This window comes from Rhododendron vialii, chromosome 5a (genome assembly GCF_030253575.1).
Source record: "Rhododendron vialii isolate Sample 1 chromosome 5a, ASM3025357v1".
In the NCBI taxonomy this organism is placed as follows: Eukaryota; Viridiplantae; Streptophyta; class Magnoliopsida; order Ericales; family Ericaceae; genus Rhododendron; species Rhododendron vialii.
Genome location: NC_080561.1, coordinates 34,760,226 through 34,778,557, shown reverse-complemented (window position 1 = coordinate 34,778,557; position 18,332 = coordinate 34,760,226). Strand labels below are relative to the sequence as shown.

The 18,332-nt window shown below is 38.9% G+C and overlaps 1 protein-coding gene across 4 annotated transcripts; it reads left to right on the top strand.

Moving 5' to 3' along the window:
- Nucleotides 1-12,885: 12,885 nt before the first annotated feature.
- LOC131325889 (pentatricopeptide repeat-containing protein At3g23020) lies at nt 12,886-18,157 on the top strand. Of its 4 annotated transcripts, none has more exons than XM_058358365.1 (3): nt 12,886-15,647; nt 16,001-16,908; nt 17,000-18,156. In XM_058358365.1, the coding sequence occupies exon 1, from the start codon at nt 13,004-13,006 to the stop codon at nt 15,545-15,547; it is 2,544 nt and encodes an 847-aa protein (XP_058214348.1). In that variant the 5' UTR covers nt 12,886-13,003; the 3' UTR covers nt 15,548-15,647; nt 16,001-16,908; nt 17,000-18,156. The 4 variants fall into 4 exon arrangements, with proteins under 4 accessions (XP_058214348.1, XP_058214349.1, XP_058214347.1 ...); XM_058358366.1 differs by having other exon boundaries at nt 16,001-17,267; nt 17,727-18,155; XM_058358364.1 differs by having other exon boundaries at nt 16,001-16,175; nt 16,624-18,154.
- The last annotated feature ends 175 nt before the right edge of the window (nt 18,158-18,332 follow it).

Below are 18,332 nucleotides of genomic sequence, written 5' to 3'. Positions count from 1 at the left end.
CCGTTATGATATCCCATCTTCAAAATCGGACATAAAAGTTTCTTTTTAACCGGTTTCGAATTAGTGAGTTCTCCCATTTTCCTTAATTTATTCTTTTTCGTTTTGGGTCAAAATAAAATTTCCAAACCAAGTAAAAGAAAAGGTTGCACTTATGTATATCAGATACTAAAACCATAACTCTTGAATGAATCGTAAAAGCATTGATCCTAATATGAAAATTAATACACTGTATTTTGCCCCATAGCCTCATAATCTTTGAAGATGATTCAATCATCAATGTAGAGTGTACCCTAACTAAAGAAGCACATGCATTCACGAAATTTTTTTGCAACAACACCACAATAAGATAATGCACTTTTGCAAACCCCTCTTTCCTCGAGCCATGGCCAGTTTTACTAAGATCGACTTGCACCCACTCCCAACCGAAAATGATATTGCGTCGGTACCGAAATCGTAGGGATGGCCGTGCTGGGCCGTCTCCGGCCACCGGACGGCCAATCCGAGCCGTCCAAAAATTCTATAAAAAAAAAAACGAGGGGGCTCATGCGAGAATCAACAGCATCCGAGGTGTGTAGAGTGTTTGATCCGAGCACCCCTTTTTTGTGTATATATGTATATATGTGTGTATATACATACATTCACGAAAAAGGGGTGCTCGGATCAAGCACCTTACACACCTCGGATGCCGTTGAATCTCGCGTAAGCCCCCTCGTTTTTTTTTTTTTAGAATTTTTGGACGGCTCGGATCTGCCGTCCGGTGGCCAGAGACGGCCCGGCCCGGCCGTCCCTACGATTTCGGTATCGACCCGTCGGTACCTGTAGCACTACTCCACTCCAACCATTGTTATCCTTTAATTTCAAAGAGAAAAAACATGAGAGTAGCCATCAGCAACCACAATAAGCGTTAAAATCAGTTTCGAAAATCAGCCCCATTAATTTAGAATTGTGTTAGGCCAATTTAGAACTCAAAAATCCAAACACGGTACCCCAACTTGTAGCTTATACTATAAAGAGAATGAATTGAGCGAAACTACCTTCTAATGCACGGTACTCACGGGAATGACCTTAATGGTTTAGATATCAGCATCACGGTAGCTGCAAAAAAAAAAATAGAGAACCCATAAAATTAGAACTTAAAACCAACATAACTTAAAAGTAGGATATTATAGTAAAAGATATAAAAAAAATTATAAATTGAGCTAAAGAAAGCTAAAGATAAACTCAATTATGATTTCACATTTACACTACTAATTTGAAACACCAAAGGAATCCATTTTCATAGTAGCATATACGAAATCATATTCGCTAGATAACCTTACATATCCGCACAACATGATACTACATTTTTGTAAAACCTGACCATGATGAATATATTCACAGACCTATTTGGAGATATGCTCTCTTATTTTGTACCTTATCATTACAATGGTATAACAAAAAAATGTTATTGTAGTCTTGCATCCAAATGAAGATTGTCGACTTTTTGCTTAGAAGAATTTTGAGTGTTGCTATAAACAAAAGTTTTCGTAAAAAAATTCATTCATAATTCCATTAACTAAATTAAACAACCAAAAACTCGACAATTAGTGTATTGGGTGTTCAAGTATGAGTCCCTTGGACTACTGAGTATTCAAATAAGCAAAAAATAATATTGCAACTTGTAACATGTTGAAAAAAAAATAAATTAGGGCCTTCAACTGCACACCCTTCCATGGGTGTGCAGCTGCCTCTGCACTTACAAACCTGCCTTTGCACTTACAAACCTATACTCACAAGTGTGTGGGCCCTACACATATTGCACAGATTCAATATGTGGAGCCCATACATTTAATAGCGTAGGTTAGGGTGTGAAAAAACCCGCGCACCCGACTTGACCCGAAGAGTCTCGGGCGGGGTTGAACATGTGGTTCGGACGGGTGCGGGTTTACTTTTTGTTAAAAATCAGATTTCGCGTTGGTGCGTTCCTTACTTGTGGGGTCCGACCCGACCCGAAGTAAAGAATCGGACTCGCGGACGGTTCTTACCACCTGTGTGGTTCGGTTTGCGGGCCTAAATATTCTTATCCGACATGGTCGGGTTGGGTTCGATTTTTGGGCCAAAATCGACTTGTCCGACCCGTGCACACCCCTAGCGTAGGTGTATAAATAAGTGTATATGTGGGGGTGTGGTTTTAGCATTGCTCTAATGATTTATTGTCAAGCAAAAACAAACAAAAATGGAAATTAACATTAGTTTGACCTCCCACGGGAATTCTAAAGCGGAAAAAGACGGTCCAATCTAACGGTTTTTTTCCCATTTCACGTGAAAAATTCTTAAAAAATAAGCAGCTTATTTCACATTTTCAAACTTAAAAATAATGTTTGGAAAATAAATTTTCAATTTTTTTTTGCATCGTATAAAAGATCTCGATGAGATCTTTCAAATAAGATCCATATTGCATATTTTTATATTTCAATAAGTTCATAATTTTTGAGCTTGAAATTGCCTTCTTAAAAAATAATGACATTTTTCCTGTTGCGGAACGGGGCCGAAAAGTAAACCAACCACTCATTTGTCACCGGAGAATATCACCATGCATTCTTCTAGAGAGGAACTCTGCAATGTACAGAAATGACCCACGTACGTTAAGCGGCTCGGGATTAAATTGTGTTCTGAAGTGACCTCCAACGCTATACGTTATGAGATTGTTTTGATGCAGAGCAATGCTAGAAGCACGATTTTCAGAATACATTAGTGTTGGGAACCGTTCGATGTACATGAATCCACCGACCCACATATATCAAATGGTATACATTCTTGACACGCGACAATTGTGTTCTCATCGCGTACAGTCCTAATTGTCATGTCATTAGAATTCGGACACTCATGGGTTGTCCTAATTGTCATGTCATTAGAATTATGGGTTAGCCTCTGAAACTTCTTCCTTCTTGGAACCTTGGATTAGAGGACAGGCGGCTGAATTTGAGGTTTGAGTCAATACCTTGAACCTCACCTGCTTTTTATGGGTCTAATAGAGGACTTCGATTCCACGAGGGAGACTGAAAAGAGTTCCGTTGAATTGGTGAATTAGTCGATATTAATAGCCCCGTTCTGCTAAGGTTTTCATTTTGTAAGTATTTATTTTTCGTTTTATAAGATAGACTATTCTCTCACAATAAATCTCTTTAGTTCAAAAAAATAAGTATATAAGGTGAAAAATAAGTACTTGTTTTAATTAGTGAAATATAGGACAAACTATTTATGTGCAAGGACCGATCAACCCAAACACACATGTACACATAACGGAATATGAATTACAAAAAGAGAACACAAGAAATTTTACATGGTTTTTAAAAATCAGGTACATCTACGTGGCAGCGAAATTCACTATAACTCACACACACTCGTACAGAATTTCTATCCAAAGTTACTGTTGATTTCATCACACTAATTATTAGATTGTTAAACTTAAACTACCAACTCATCTAAAAATTTAAGCTGTTTAGAGAGAGGAGTAACGTTATTGTTTATAAACTCAACACGTCCCCCTCACGTGTAGCCAGACTTTCATTCATAAGCGGGCTAAACATGTGCAAATATTTAATCAATTGGGTAGGCGGTGAGATTCGAACACAGAATCTATTGCCTGTTCTGATACCATATTAGATTGTTAACTATTAACTCATCTAAAAACTTAAGCTGTTTAGAGAGAGAACAACTTTATTATCTATATATTCTCATGAAAGAGAATGCTAGGGATTTTATAACCAAGTGTGAACGGGAAAATGGGAGAGGGTCCTACGGACGGAAAAGAGACAAGGCAGCTCTGAGTTCTATTCCCAACTGCAGCCGAAGCTTCTGATAACCCACAGCTTCTCGAAACCCATTTGAAAGCCTACCAAATAACTCCACGGTTGATTTGAAATTTAAATAGCGGTCCGCAGTGGCAGAGCAAGGAATACCGTTTAGAGAGGACACTATTTCAAAATAAATTAAAAAAATTCATAGTAAAATTTAACGAAGAAATACTGGGCATAACAATTTAAGTATTCTTTAATAGGCACTATAGCTTCTAGCTAAGTATTCAAAAGATTCAAAACGTAAGCACAAAAGATAAAAAATACTAGCAATGTGCTATTTGCCCCTCTGAAACAAGCATTTAATTTTTTAAGTGGTCCATTAATTTGGTTGAAAATACGTAAAAACAAAGTAAACAATAAGCCCTATACCCAATATTTTCAATTTCCTTGACATTTTTTAAGTAGGTGTACAGCCACGGGCCCACCCCCAAAAAATAATAATAATGGGGGGGGGGGGGGGGGGGGCGTTGTAGGGGATAAAATTCCAGGGAAAACGTGACCGGCGGGGCGGCGTTGTAGGGGATAAAATTCCAGGGAAAACGTGACCCCCCGGTCACATGTTGGCTCCGCGACGTATTATATCTCTCTCCGTGTAAAATTCTAAAATTTTGGAAACGCATAAGTTTTAGAGTGGTGAAAATGCCATGACTGTTTTGTTAATCCTAAAATTTTACTGCATAAAAGACTTATATCATGTGCAAAGATACAATAGTATTATGCACTAAAATCTTGGCATTATCAATAATAGTTGTAACATTACCATTTTCTGTTTTTATTATTCTTTGATCTCTGTTTATGCAGGATAGTATGTGGGAGACTAATCCCATGATTGATGGTATCGTGCACGATTACAACAAAGTGAACATATAATATTTACGACCCAAAGCTATAGTTCAAGTGATCATGAGTGGGTACTAAGATTTCAGTGTTTGAGGTTTCAGATTCAAGTCGATGTAAATGATGTGTTTGTCTGGCATAGTAATCTAATTTAACTAACATTTGGCGAAAAAGAAAAGAGAAAAATATATATTGTATTTACAAACTGAAGAGCGATGTATGAAAATAGAGGATAGGAAGGATTTAACATAAGGGAGAGAAAATGATAGAGGATTGATATCTATATAATAAAACAGAGCTGTGTTTGAATCTAAAAGACAACCAACGCTTCAGATTTATCCCCTCATTCTGCATAAATCTTCGCCCTTCGTTCTATATTCCTTTTTTAGTCTTAAATGTTTCCCTGATATAGAATTAGATGAATCAGTAACGAGGTATGATTTTGATTTAATTTTGTTTCCTTTTCCAAAACCTAATTTTGTTCCCTTCTCCTTTTTGGTTCAAAATTTGAAACCCTCTCTCTCTCTCTCTTTCTCTCTCTCTCTCAACCGTGGTTCAAAAATTGAGAGGTCCTTTACCTCTTCAATTAGGGTTTTTTGTTCACATTTTTGCAACATGAATATGAGTTCATCCAACAACGTCGATGGCAACAAAGTTCTATTCTTCCCGTGCTCCCGTTTGGGTCTTTCTGTTCAAGTCTTTTTTTTTTAATCGCATCAAAATTCGATTACGTAGGGATTATTTCTAAATTAATTTATGATGTTTGAGTTTGTTTTGCAGCAGATTTACCTAATGAGTTTATCGGAAAATTGAGGTACACTTAAAGTTTTTGTTTACATTTATCCATTCGCATGCTTACGAATTTTTACTATATTGAAGGTAGACGGTTTGTTTGGTGAGATTTTTTATTTCTACTAAATCTGCTTTTTTCATTTTTTGAATGTTGACAAAAAAAAAAAAACCACATCTTTGATAAAAAGATGTGATCGCTATGTGTGATAAAAAGCCTTGGTGAAGAACTCATATTGGCTGTCTAAACATTTAAGTTCTTGATTAGGTAGTATTAGCTCTATTTCCTTTCTAATTTTATCTTTCCCAATTTTAACTGGAGTATAACCGGTGGTCTTCTTCCATAATGTTATCTTTGTTAAGATTAACCTTAACAAAGGGTTAGTTTGTTTGGTTATTTTATTGGAGACTTGATAAGTGTACTCGCATGTGATTTTTAATAGAAAAGGCATCTTTGATGAATTTCTCATAGTAAGAGCGTTTTGCAAAACTTAGTGATGTTGTTCAAAAAAGGGAAGGAGGCTGATCTAATGAATATGGTTTTTTCCCTCTGAGGTAATTCCAATCAGCTACTTTTTTCCTTTTCAAAAAAAAAACAGAAATGAGAGAGAGTAAAGGGTTTAGAGGGTCTGACGAGGTCACAGGAGGCAGAATGGATGTGTATCTCACTGGGATATCCGTGCTAAAAATGAAACTTTTTTTTTGTGGGCATAAAAATGTATTTTTGTTAAAATCATGGAAAAAAAGTAGCCAGACTGGGTACTGAAAAGGGCAAGTCAAACATCTAAAATCGGACTATGATTGGAACGAAGCCTCTCAAATCCAAATTAGAAATCGGATGATTCATCTTTACAAGTAGGATATTTAGAGCAATATGATCTATTTGTGCCTTAAAAATGTGTGAAATTATGCCGAATATTCAATGAAAGCATTAGACAACTATGAGTGAGCAATTAGGTGAGAATCAATTTGAAATTTCTGAAGTCAAACAAACAACGTATTTTTGTTCTAAATACATATTACCTCTCTAGGTGCAATGCCCACTTTATTTTTTGATTTATGTGTGTGAACTCTCACTGTGATGAATCACTAAATTTATGTTTGTTTTGGTATACAAGGTTCTAAAAAGAACTGAGTTGAAGTAAAGCTACAACTGAATGCTTTGTGTCTCCTGGAACCTCTCATTGGGAATGAAAGATGAAAAGAATTTTCATATGCCAATATTTCTTATCATTTTATTCTGCTTCCTCTAATATTTCTTTCGTTTGGTAAGTTGTGGGGCGGGCATTGTTGAATATAAGTTAGGTACTAAATGAACTTAGAAATAAGACATCTTTGGTTTCACTGGTTTTGTAAAATGTACTCCTTAGACATCTTTGGTTTGGTTTCACTGGTGAAATAAACAGATTTGACAGTCTAGCTTTGGAGGATTTGCCAGAGAAACGCTTCCTAATGTAGGTATTGAGACGACTCAATTTGAAGTCATAGTTCGTATTAATTCGAAATTTAATTTTGTTTTGTGCCCACTTCTTGCTAAGGATTTTGGAACTCTTTTAAATACAAAGTAATTGGAGTGTACATTAAGACTGAATTGTTTTGTTCTTGCGATTCTATATTTCCTTACATGACTTTCAGCATTAATTTTGTAGTTTGACCGAAGACTCCATTGTATTACGGTAAGTTAATTCGGTAGAGATGTTCCTTATTATATTATATTTACATTCAGTCATGACTTCGAAGTTTTAATATCATAAATGAATTTATTTTACAAATGGTTTTTTTGGCGTCAGAGAAATCATATGGCTGAGGTTTTGGTGGTCTAATAAGGATTAGCTTTTGGTGGTATGATACTGTTTAGAACCTTTTTGTTTTGAATTTGCTTGCCTTCATATTTTATACATTTAGTTGGAATATAATGACCAAAATGCTTTGCCAGCTGTGTTTTCCATTGCCACAGCATAGTACACCAAAAGTCCCAAAACACCTTTTCATAGGCATCTATGTACATACTGGCTCAAATTTGCTTGGCTTGACTTAGCTTAATCGATTGTATGTGAGACAAGTCTATGAAGTGACGAGTTGTGGATGGAGTGAAACTCATTGCTTGAAACTAATACTATGGTAAACATAATTTTTTTGTCTCATTAGATTCATTACCAACATGATCTCTATTCCAGTTTCTTATGAGAATTCCAATTCTAATTGAAGATTGTGTCTTTGTTGCTTTTTCGATGTTGCGTTCAATTAATATGCGGTAGGACAAATAAAATATTTATTTTGATAATATTCTTAGTTTTGTTAATTTCTTTTTATTAGGTTATGAAGCAGGGGTTGGTGTTGCAGATGGGAGAAACTGCATATGGAGGTGGGCGGGTGCATAAGGATCACATGAAATGGGTTTCAGTTTTCATGCAAAAATATTGCAAGATGCGAGGTCCTCCTGCTATTACTAGAGGGAGATGAGAATAGAGGATTTGATTATGGTAAGAAGTGGAAAGAGATACGAATGGGTTGAAGTGGGTTAGAACGGGTGAGAATCTAAATGAGGATTCAAATGTAAGTCATGATTAATTGGGGTTTGAAATTTATTACGGTTGATTGTGTTTTAATAGGTTAGAGGACGAAAATGGGTCTCTCACTGGTGTTGTGTTTGGTTTTGTAATTGCTATTGTATACGATTTGTTGAACATGCAATCACATTGCGTTTAGGTGTAGACACCCTATTTTGGACTTTCCAAATTAGTTTACTTACAGTATTTGATTCCCCGATGATGAAATGGATCAGGAACACCCCGAAAATGTTAGTATGTTTGAGCTTTGAGCATTCCAAAACCCTTTCAGATCCTTTCAAAATTCTCTAAACCAGAACCAAAAAGCCTCAACAAAACCCAACTTACATACGCCGGTAATAAACTGGCGTGCGCCGGTCCTCTGCCACGTGTCAGTTATCGGTCAACTTTGACCGTTGACCAAGCCCGAACTGGAGTATGCCAGTTATTAACTGGAGTACGCCAGTCAAACTTCCGGTCAAACTTGTGTTTTTAAGCATGCAGAAGCCATGGGTAGGGGTCTACAGCACTTGGGAACCTTCCAATCTACTGAAAAAGCATTCTCCGCCGGGGGACATTTTCTTACACCCATCCCATCACCTTTCTCCTCTCATCCAATGAGAAGGAAGGCTTAAGGGCTAAGGCTCCAGTCCCTTTGACTGGCCTTAGCCCCTCTCTCTCCCTCTCCTCCTATATAAACCCCCTCTCTTCATCCTTGCAAGGGGGTTACAAAAAAAGAGAGTTCCTAAGTCTCTTTCTCTATCTCTCTCCTTTGGTTTCTTGCTTTCTCTTCTTCCACCACTTGAAAGAGTAAGCAAGCAGCCCCTTTCATACATCATCCAAGCCCAAACATTCATCATCCATCCCTCAAACCTCAAGCTTAAGCTCAAAACACACCATCAAACTCAAAAGCAAAAGGTATACACCTTTGAACTGTTTTCCTGTTCTGATCTCTGAGGGGAGCTGACAGGGTCAAGGCTGGTAATCAATCCCAGTCCTGGCCCTAACGCTGTCAAGGCTTCAAAAACAAAAAAATCGTTTCTGACTAGAATCGGCGTGCGCCGGTCATAAGCCCGCGTACGCCGGTCCGTGGCAGAATGTACAGTTTTAAATTTGATCTGTTTGGAGTCTGTCTGGAACTGGCGTACTACAGTTCCAAGCCCTCCAGAACTGGCGTACTCTAGTTGTGAAATGGGATCCAGATCTTTGTTTTATGCTTTATTTCCTGTCTATTCATCACCTTATTGCATGCTAAAAACTAGTCTACTGCTTTTTGTATTTAGAACTGTTTAGTTGTAATATTCAATATTTGTCCATATCTGTTTTAGAAAGCCTCTGGGATGCTTTCTGGTCATGTTCGAGAACCCAGATGATGCAAAGCCAAGCACTGGGTAAGGGGTGTAACTGGCGTACGGTCTCATACGATTGGCGTACGGCAGTTATGCCAAGATCCAGTGGCTGGCCCTTGCATCTTAGCTTAGTCTTGGCCTCTTTTAGGTTCCCACACTGTTTATGGGGTGTTCTGTTTATTTTCATGGCTTAAAGCCGTTTCATCTGTCTGTAATTATATAACCGCTGATATATTGACTGCGTAGTTTGTCCTGGGTGTGCGCTGGTCCATTCCAGAGCCCAGAGGGTTGCAAACAAAGACTGTGAGTTCATGGTAAGTGGAGTACGCCAGCGATGAGGTGGCGTGCACAGGTTGCGTTAGTATGCAATGGCCTGGCCGGTGCATACTGGTGCGATACCTGCTCACATCCCTTCAGAGCAGCATACTCCACCTTACTCAAACTGCTCTCGGTGCTTGTTCTCAATCTATGATTATTATTGCAAGCAAATCATCCATAAAGCATTTTGTCACATAAATTGCAACTTGTTACCTTTTTAATCCCCATTAACTGCTCCCCCGCCCTAACTGGCTAAAAAAGATGATCAAATGAGAGAAAAATGCAAAAGTTTTATAAAAATGCCTGAGTAGAGACCGATCTCCAGATTGGGCGAGAGGGGTGCCATAAAACCCTTCCCCTCTCGTAAACTGGCTCCCAAACCTCAGATATCGAAGGTGACGACGGACCGGTCTACGCCTTTTTCAAAAATCAAACAAACGTGGCAAACGTTTTCGAGTTCGGTTCCTTGGGTGTTTTCACCGCTAAAACCCGAGTGGCGACTCTGAATCGAGGCATTTCGCCGCGCTTTCTCCGAAAAAGGGGCCGCGCCCAATCTTTCAAAATGGACCCAATCGAGCATTTTTGGGGCGCGTGCCCACATTAGGCTAAGATGACATTGTTTGTAGTTAATTTCACTTCAAGTGTGAGTGTGACTGACTCTCGATGGAGCTGTTGAATTTTAGATTAGTTGAAGTGGTCCCCACTAATTAAAAATCGATTTGTGTTGGGGTCAAGTTATGTGGGTGTGTGTCCATAGGCACGATCTTGCTGAAGAGTAACGACACTAAAAGCCAGTTCCAATGCCACATTCTTTGAGCCGTGCCTTCAGGCACGGACATGCGCTAATATATATATATATATATATATATATATATATTCAACAAAAGAATACACCGAATTATTTGCTTTCCTAATACCCTCCCTAAGTTGGAGCGGTTTCTAAAAAGAAAATAGCTCTGTCTGCCTGTTCAAATATCAAAATAACTTAAGTATCTTAAGTAACTACTGAAATTCTTCCTTCCTATATCAGACACAAGCAATATCTCGTTTGCCTTGCCTGATCATGAGACCGAGAACATGACTGGCCAAGAGCTAGCTTGAACCTTCTTCCTAGATGAGAGGCGGCCTAGATGAGAGGCGGAACCACAAGAGGAGTAACATGTTCATAAAACAAGGATGCCTACCCACTTTTGAGCGAAGAGTTTGGATTTCCTCGGCGGGGATTCATCATGCCTAACTGGGAGTTTGGGAAAGTAAATTGATCGCGTCCAAGAGCTTTGGTAAACATATATGCACAGTGTTGTTTACCAGGAAAATGCATAGTGGAGATTTAAGTCTCGAAGAACTTTCTCCCTCACCCTATGACAATCTAAGTTCAATTCGTTTAGTACGCTCATGAAAGACCTGATTTGCAGCAATATGCTTTTTTACTGTCTATACTGTGCTTAGAGTCTTACCTTTTTTTATATCTAGTCTCAAGCTCATAAAGGAGGAGGGTTGTGTTTTAGGTAACTAACAACCAACACGTAGAAGCCAAGTAAATCTGATTAAGAGATGGGACTGTGACTAATTAATGTACTAAAACAAGTAGTAGACTTACGGGTCATAGGACAACTTGACCGATCCGAATCGTTGTAACAAGCCAGCCATAATGACCTACTAGAGGATAGTAGTGTGGAAACTTTATGTCCATTTTAAAATTAATTGACAATGAGTGGAGATGTCCCAAATATTATTAAGTGATTACACATTCCATTCAAAGTGTTATCTTCAGATAGCATAACAACGGCAAAATAGCATCTAGCGACTCAAAGACGTGTTAACAATACTCCATCCGTCCCAATTTAATTAGCATTTTTTGGAGTTTGTATTATTTTTTAATTGATTATATCTTATAATTTATAATGTTTCATGTGATTTTAAAAACATTGTATTATATAACTAATCAAGATTTATCAAACAAGATCTATATTTATTCAGGATAATTGTGCTACTCTCTCTCTCTCAACTTGAGAGCCTCTATTTCTAAACTTTTCTCCTTCCAGGGTTTTCCCGGGGGGGGGGGGGTGTTGTTGCTGCCGCTACTCACCTCCACCTCCACTCTCCGCCTCCTTCCTCTGTCTACTTGTTCGGTCTTACTGAGGTCGATCTGGTGAAGATTTGAAGATGGGATGGATTGACTTTGCTCATCTGATGCAGCGGCTTCTGGCCGCAGCGTTCTCGGTCGATATTATTATTTTTATTTTCCTGCCTCTTTTTGTTTCATTTGTTTTAGGTTTTGTTGGTTTGGTTCTCTCCCTTTAATGAGAGTTTTTCCTCCCCCTGTGTGAGGTTTCTAGTGTTTTTTTGGCTTGCCGCAGTTAAGGGTTTGTGTCGTTCTCTCTGTTTGAAGATTGGTCACGACCGATTAGTTGGTGAAGCCTGGTTGCGAGACTTTAGTGGATGATCTTGGGTAGCTAGGCCTCTTGTTTGGTTATTTACTCCATTTGAGACGATATCCAACTTTGATGTATTTGACTGTTTTCTAATATAATACAACTCCTATCATATCTCTATTTGAGAGTGTGAATGTGACATATTAAGGGGAGTTTTGTAATTTATCCCCTCTTTTTCTTCCATTTTTTTGTACTTTATAAGAGAATATTAGAGGAACCCATCGTTCTTTTTAGAGATTTGGTCTCCAAATTTACTGTCTCTATATTTGAAGACAAAACTCTAAAAATGACCATTGGTCACTCTAATATTCTCTAAAAAAACCAAAAAGTTGAAGAAAAGAAAAAATAAATTACGAAATCTTCCCTCGATACAGCACGTTCACACTCTCAAATAAAGATAGTCATATAGAGATAGGTTGGAGATGCTCTAAGGTCGTTCACACTCTCAAATAAAGATAGTTATATAGAGATAGGTTGGACATGTTCTAAGGTCTCCCCGACGGCAAAAGCTTCCTTGGCAATGTCATGAAGATTTCTTTATGAAATTTTTTAGTGCCTTTTTAGTCATCTTTAATAAATTGTTTTCAACTTACTATATAATTTTTCAATTTCTCTCGTCGAGCCGGACAAATCAACTTAATAATTATACCCAAATTTTAGTAAAAAAAATTAAGGGAAAAAAAAAAAAAACACTTGTCTAAAAGTCAGAAAAAGTTTGGCCCTGGCCTTGGTAAAGTCAAGATTTGGCGGTAATTTTTTTCCGTTTGGCCTCTTCTCTCCGAAAAGGCAAAATAAAAAAAAAGTAGAAAAATTCTGATGCTTCACTTCCGTTGTCTGGAATCCGGATAATGTGAGCGGTCGGCCAAAAACCGTAGCTACGAAGACAAATGTTGGCGAAGCTCCAACGTATAGATACCAACTGCATCCACATACCGAGTTCCACAAAGACCTCCACCAGCTCGGTGGTATCTGTGTCTCAACCACCAAACAAACCTCAACCCATCAAGAAACTTCCCAATGGAGGCTTCAAGAAGAGACTCAAAAGAGTTTACAAGAAACCCCATGAGCCAAAAACCCATCAAAAGCATGATCTGTGTTCGACCCAGAACGGGTTTTCCAAGTACCCAGATGGAGAAAACAACAGCTGTAGTTCTAGAGTTGAGAAAAAGAGGGGTTCACTGGGTGGAAATGGTGTGGCGAAGAAGACGCACGCCAAGTGTTCGACGAAATGGCTACGTTATGGAGGGTTTATTCCGGCAATCTTGGAAGCATTGGAAACGGTTGCGGATTTGGATGAGGCGTTGGGGCCGTGGGAAAAGAGGCTTGGGAACAAGGAACGGACCATTGTTTTGAAGGAGCAGTCGAGTTGGGAGCGGGCGTTGGAGATCTTTGAGTGGTTCAAGAGAGAAGGTTGTTATGAGTTGAATGTGATTCACTACAACGTAATGCTTAGGACACTTGGCAGAGCACGGAAGTGGACCTTGGTTGAGAGTTTGTGGAATGAGATGGGGAAGATGAATATTGTGCCGGGAAATTCTACTTATGGAACACTTATTGATGTTTATAGCAAAGGTGGGCTCAAGGACGAAGCACTTCGTTGGTTGGAAGTGATGGCCGAACGAGGGATGGAACCTGATGAGGTTACTATGGGGATTGTTGTTCAAACACACAAAAAGGCAGGGGAGTTTGAAAAGGCGGAACAATTCTTCCAAAAATGGTGTTTGGGTAAATCTGTAGAAGATGATGGTGAAACTAGCATCCGACCAACATCTATTACAATCAATGGAGATGCCAAGAGACATGTTCCGTTAAGCTCATACACATATAATAACCTTATAGATACTTATGGCAAGGCCGGAAAACTTAAGGAAGCATCAGAGACATTTGCACGGATGCTAAAAGATGGGGTTGTTCCAAATACAGTGACTTTCAATACGATGATTCACATCTGTGGTAACCAGGGCCAGTTAGAGGAAGTGGCCTCACTAATACACAAAATGGAGGAGCTCCAGTGTTCACCTGATGCTAGAACATATAGTATTCTTATCGCTATCCATTCTAAGTATGATGACATTGAAATGGCAGCAAATTATTTCAAGAAGATGAAGGAGGCTTCCCTTGAACCAGACCTTGTGGGCTACCGCACCCTTCTGCATGCATTTTCAATAAGGCACATGGTTGGTGAAGCTGAAGACCTCATTAAGGAATTTGATGAAAGGGGTCTTGAAATTGATGAATTCACCCAATCATCAGTGACTAGAATGTATATAGAAGCTGGCATGCTTGACAAATCCTGGTTATGGTTCAACAGGTTTCATCTCAGGAGGAATATGAGTTCTGACTGCTACTCTGCTAACATAGATGCGTTTGGAGAGCGTGGACATGTTCTGGAAGCCCAGAGCATTTTCATGAGTTGCCTGGAGGATAGAACACCCAGTGTCCTTGAGTTCAATGTGATGATCAAAGCTTACGGGATCAACAAGGAATATGCTAAGGCTTGCCAGTTGTTTGATAGTATGGAGAAAGGCAATGTAGTTCCTGACAAATGTAGCTACAATACTCTAATTCATATGCTAGCTTGTGCCGATCTTCCACATTTGGCAGTGCTCTATGTGAGAAAAATGCAGGAGGCAGGATATGTAAGCGATTGCAGCCCATATTGTGCTGTGATCTCAAGCTATGTGAAATTAGGTCAGTTAGAAAGAGCAGAGGGAGTATTTTCCGAAATGGTTGGATTAAACGTGCCTCCAGACATTGTCGTTTACGGTGTATTGGTTAATGCATTTGCTGATATTGGAAGTGTTAAACAAGCTCTCAAATATGTTAATGCAATGAAAGAGGCATGCATTACCATAAACACTGTTATATGCAAGTCATTGATTAAACTTTATACTAAAGTAGGATACTTGAAAGAAGCAGAAGAAACCTACAAAATGATTCGATCATTTGAGTCGGATCCTGATGTATATTCGTCTAATTGCATGATAGATCTCTACAGTGAAAGATGTATGGTTAACCAAGCAGAACGTATTTTTGGGTACCTCAAGAGAAAAGGTCATGCAAACGAGTTTTCTTATGCTATGATGTTGTGTATGTATAAGAAACTTATGAGGTTTGAAGAAGCTTCTCGGATTGCACAAAAGATGAAAGAATTGGGACTTTTGAGTGAATTGTTGAGTTATAATCATGTGCTATGGTTGTATGCATCGGCTGGGAGATACAATGAGGCAGTGAGGACTTTTAAGGAGATGATAGAATGTTCCATTCAGCCAGATGATTATACATTTAAACCACTGGGAGTTGTTCTAACCAAATGTGGAGTTCCAGAGCAGGCTGTTAGCAATCTGGAAATAACAAGGAGGAAAAATGCGCTGAGTGGGCTGCAGGCATGGGTATCAACAGTCAACGCTTTCTTATGTGGTATGTTTTGATAGCAATGAAGTTGATGATGATGATCAACTCTTGTGATCTTGGACAAGCTTTTTGAGTTTAAACACTCTGGAGTTGAAGTGACATCTCAAGCAATGACATGTAAGATTCAGAAGTTGGGCTTGTTTAAATAGTCAGTTTCTGGGGTAGCAGATTATACCTTCCACTGTATCTTACCCAAATATATATATATATAATACCTTCCACTAAATAAAGGTCACCTTACGTAATGTAAAACTATGCAGGTTCATTGAGGTCTAAATTGCAATTATGTTGTTGTCTTTGATTCTATAGGAAAATAGAAGTAATATACTATGTCTAGCTGCTAATTTTAATATTTTATTATCCTCAATTTGGACATTTGGAAACTGCTCTAGCAAATAAATGTATAAACTATCAAAATTGCATAAATTGAGAATTGTGGAGCTGAATGCAGATTGTTGCTTCTTTGCCAGGATTTTGCTGGAAAAGCCCTCCTATTACCCGTCTGAGTTGCCCATTCATGCAAGCAGGAAACAATGTTAATATTCCGAAATTTTGTGACTAAAGTCAAGTAAAAGGTTGATCATTGCAAGTAAAAATTGCTTCCCGTGGGAAGCAGCCCAATTTATGTCAGACATGTTCTTCCAAGTATGCCCCTTTTCTTTATGGCTCATGATCCTCCTAATCACCTACTTCAGCTTATAGAATGCATTGCTAAGTTTCTTAGGGAATGGAAAGTCCTTCACGAAAATGACACATCGCAAAAATTGGGGTCTTGTGTTATCCAGTTGGAAGAAGGGGATCTTGGTGGTCCTCATGTTTACCAGGAGCTGAAACATTTTAGTATTAAATTGTGGTGGTCTTTCAGAGACAGAGAACTGTATCTGGCCCAAGTTTATGTGAGCTAAATATTGTCAGCTTTCTCATCTTTGTCAAGTGCAGATGAGAATATCAACCCCTTTCTGTTGAGACCTAAATCTGGAGCTGTGTATTCTCATGTATTAGAGTTTTGTTTGGTGCTAGCAATTTCTAGCTTTGCTTGCTATTTCTTTATACATGTGGTAGCTGTTTAAGTTGGATTTGTCTGGATTTGCAGGGTTTTTTCTTAGGGAACCTGTAGGTGGCTATCATTCTATGACTATTAATTCACCAGGGAAAAAAGGAAAGAATGAGAGAATGCTCTCAGTTTGTGGCTAACAGAAGGAGCAGAGACTTTGCCATTTTGGAAGCGGTGATTGTAACTGATAAACTTAAGCCGCTGCAACTGCAAAATAGGAGAGTTGGGAATGATGATAACCACCTACAATGGATTTTCTTGCTGATTGTAAATTGAGTGCAATCTTTGGCATGCATTCAACCGAAGAAGAATTGCTGTCCCATGGTCCTGTCCTGATCTTTTCCTCTACAAATGTCGAAAAACAGTCCCGTCTTACTTTGTTGATGTCTTATAGTTGGTCTCAATGTGTCCACAGGTTATTGTTGGCAAATTTTTGACTGGGCGCAACAAGTAATGCTTCTGTCTCCAAGTTCCCACCACAGTTGGTGCAGCATCAGTTTCTGGTGTTGACTTCCAATCTGCAGTTGATTCTTCTGCAAGAATCCCAGTCAGAGGCAGTGAGGATCAGTGGTGGAAGTCCATTCATGATTCAACCTCGTGAATCGTGATGTGCAGGTAATGACTTCACGGGCAACTGACTGGAGTGGATTAGATGCAAGAAGTACGCCAGTAATGAATGACATGTACTTACTTCATGGGTGGGGTTAATTTGCAAAACTTATCCTTGAAGTCCGGCCTATAATGTAGGCATACCCCATTATAGGACGCATGACTATTTTATATAGAAAATGTATAAACTAAGGCTGTGTTTGGCTCAACGATTGTGGATATGGAAAAGTTGGAAGATCTGACAATCGTGGGTTAAATCTTCTATTTCTTATTCCTTTGCCCTTGCCATATCCTTGATCCAAGATTCCAAATACAGCACTATTGACTGTGTGTACCTCTTCATTGGTAGTGCACACCACCTCTGCTATATCCCTGATGTAAAATGGAATATATTTTGTGGGTTTGGAGTCAGTTTCAGCATGGGTTTGGGCGTGTTATGGCCTGTGGCCTGTGGGCTTTGGGTTGGGTGGTCGTCTGTATGCGTGCGTGCATGCGCTGGCGCGAGAGAGACTGAGCGGGGTTCTCTTTTGCAGGAAGGTTGGGTCATGGAGCTCATCAATCTCCTGAACATGGTGCCTATGAACGGATTCAAGATGAGAACAGAGTTAATGGCTTTGAAGAAAATTCCAGTAGTGTCCAGAGTTTGTCATTGTGTTTCCTTCCTGAGAGCTGGTAGGCTTACAGCAGTGCTTTGTCTGGAGCTAAATCTTAATGTGCGGGAGCGCTGGCACGAAAGCGTCTTACAAATACATCTCAAACTACTAAAATTCGCGAGAGCGAATATTGAGAGCGCGAGCATTGTGCGAGGATTGAAAGCGAGAGCGCATGACTTTTTACAGGATTATGTGACTAACGTCTGGAGTACGTGTTTGATGTCTGTATATCTTTGTATCTTGTTTTTGTGTGGCTTTGGCTGTGAATTCTCTTATCCCATTGTCTTCTCTAGTACCAGTTTGAATTCTCTTACCCCATTCAGCCATTCTTTGGATCTAGGATAAATGGAAAGGGTTTTGTTGAGTTAAAGAAAACAACAGGGATCTGTGAAGCCAAGTTTTTTTCCTTTACTCTTTGGTTTTCTTTTGCCTCTTAAAATATATCCTAAAATCAAATATCTAAAAGTAGATTTTGTGGTGGAACCA

Excerpts from the sequence above, each read along its gene's own strand:
- LOC131325889 (XM_058358363.1), top strand. The coding sequence starts at position 13,004 with ATGTTGGCGAAGCTCCAACGTATAGATACCAACTGCATCCACATACCG.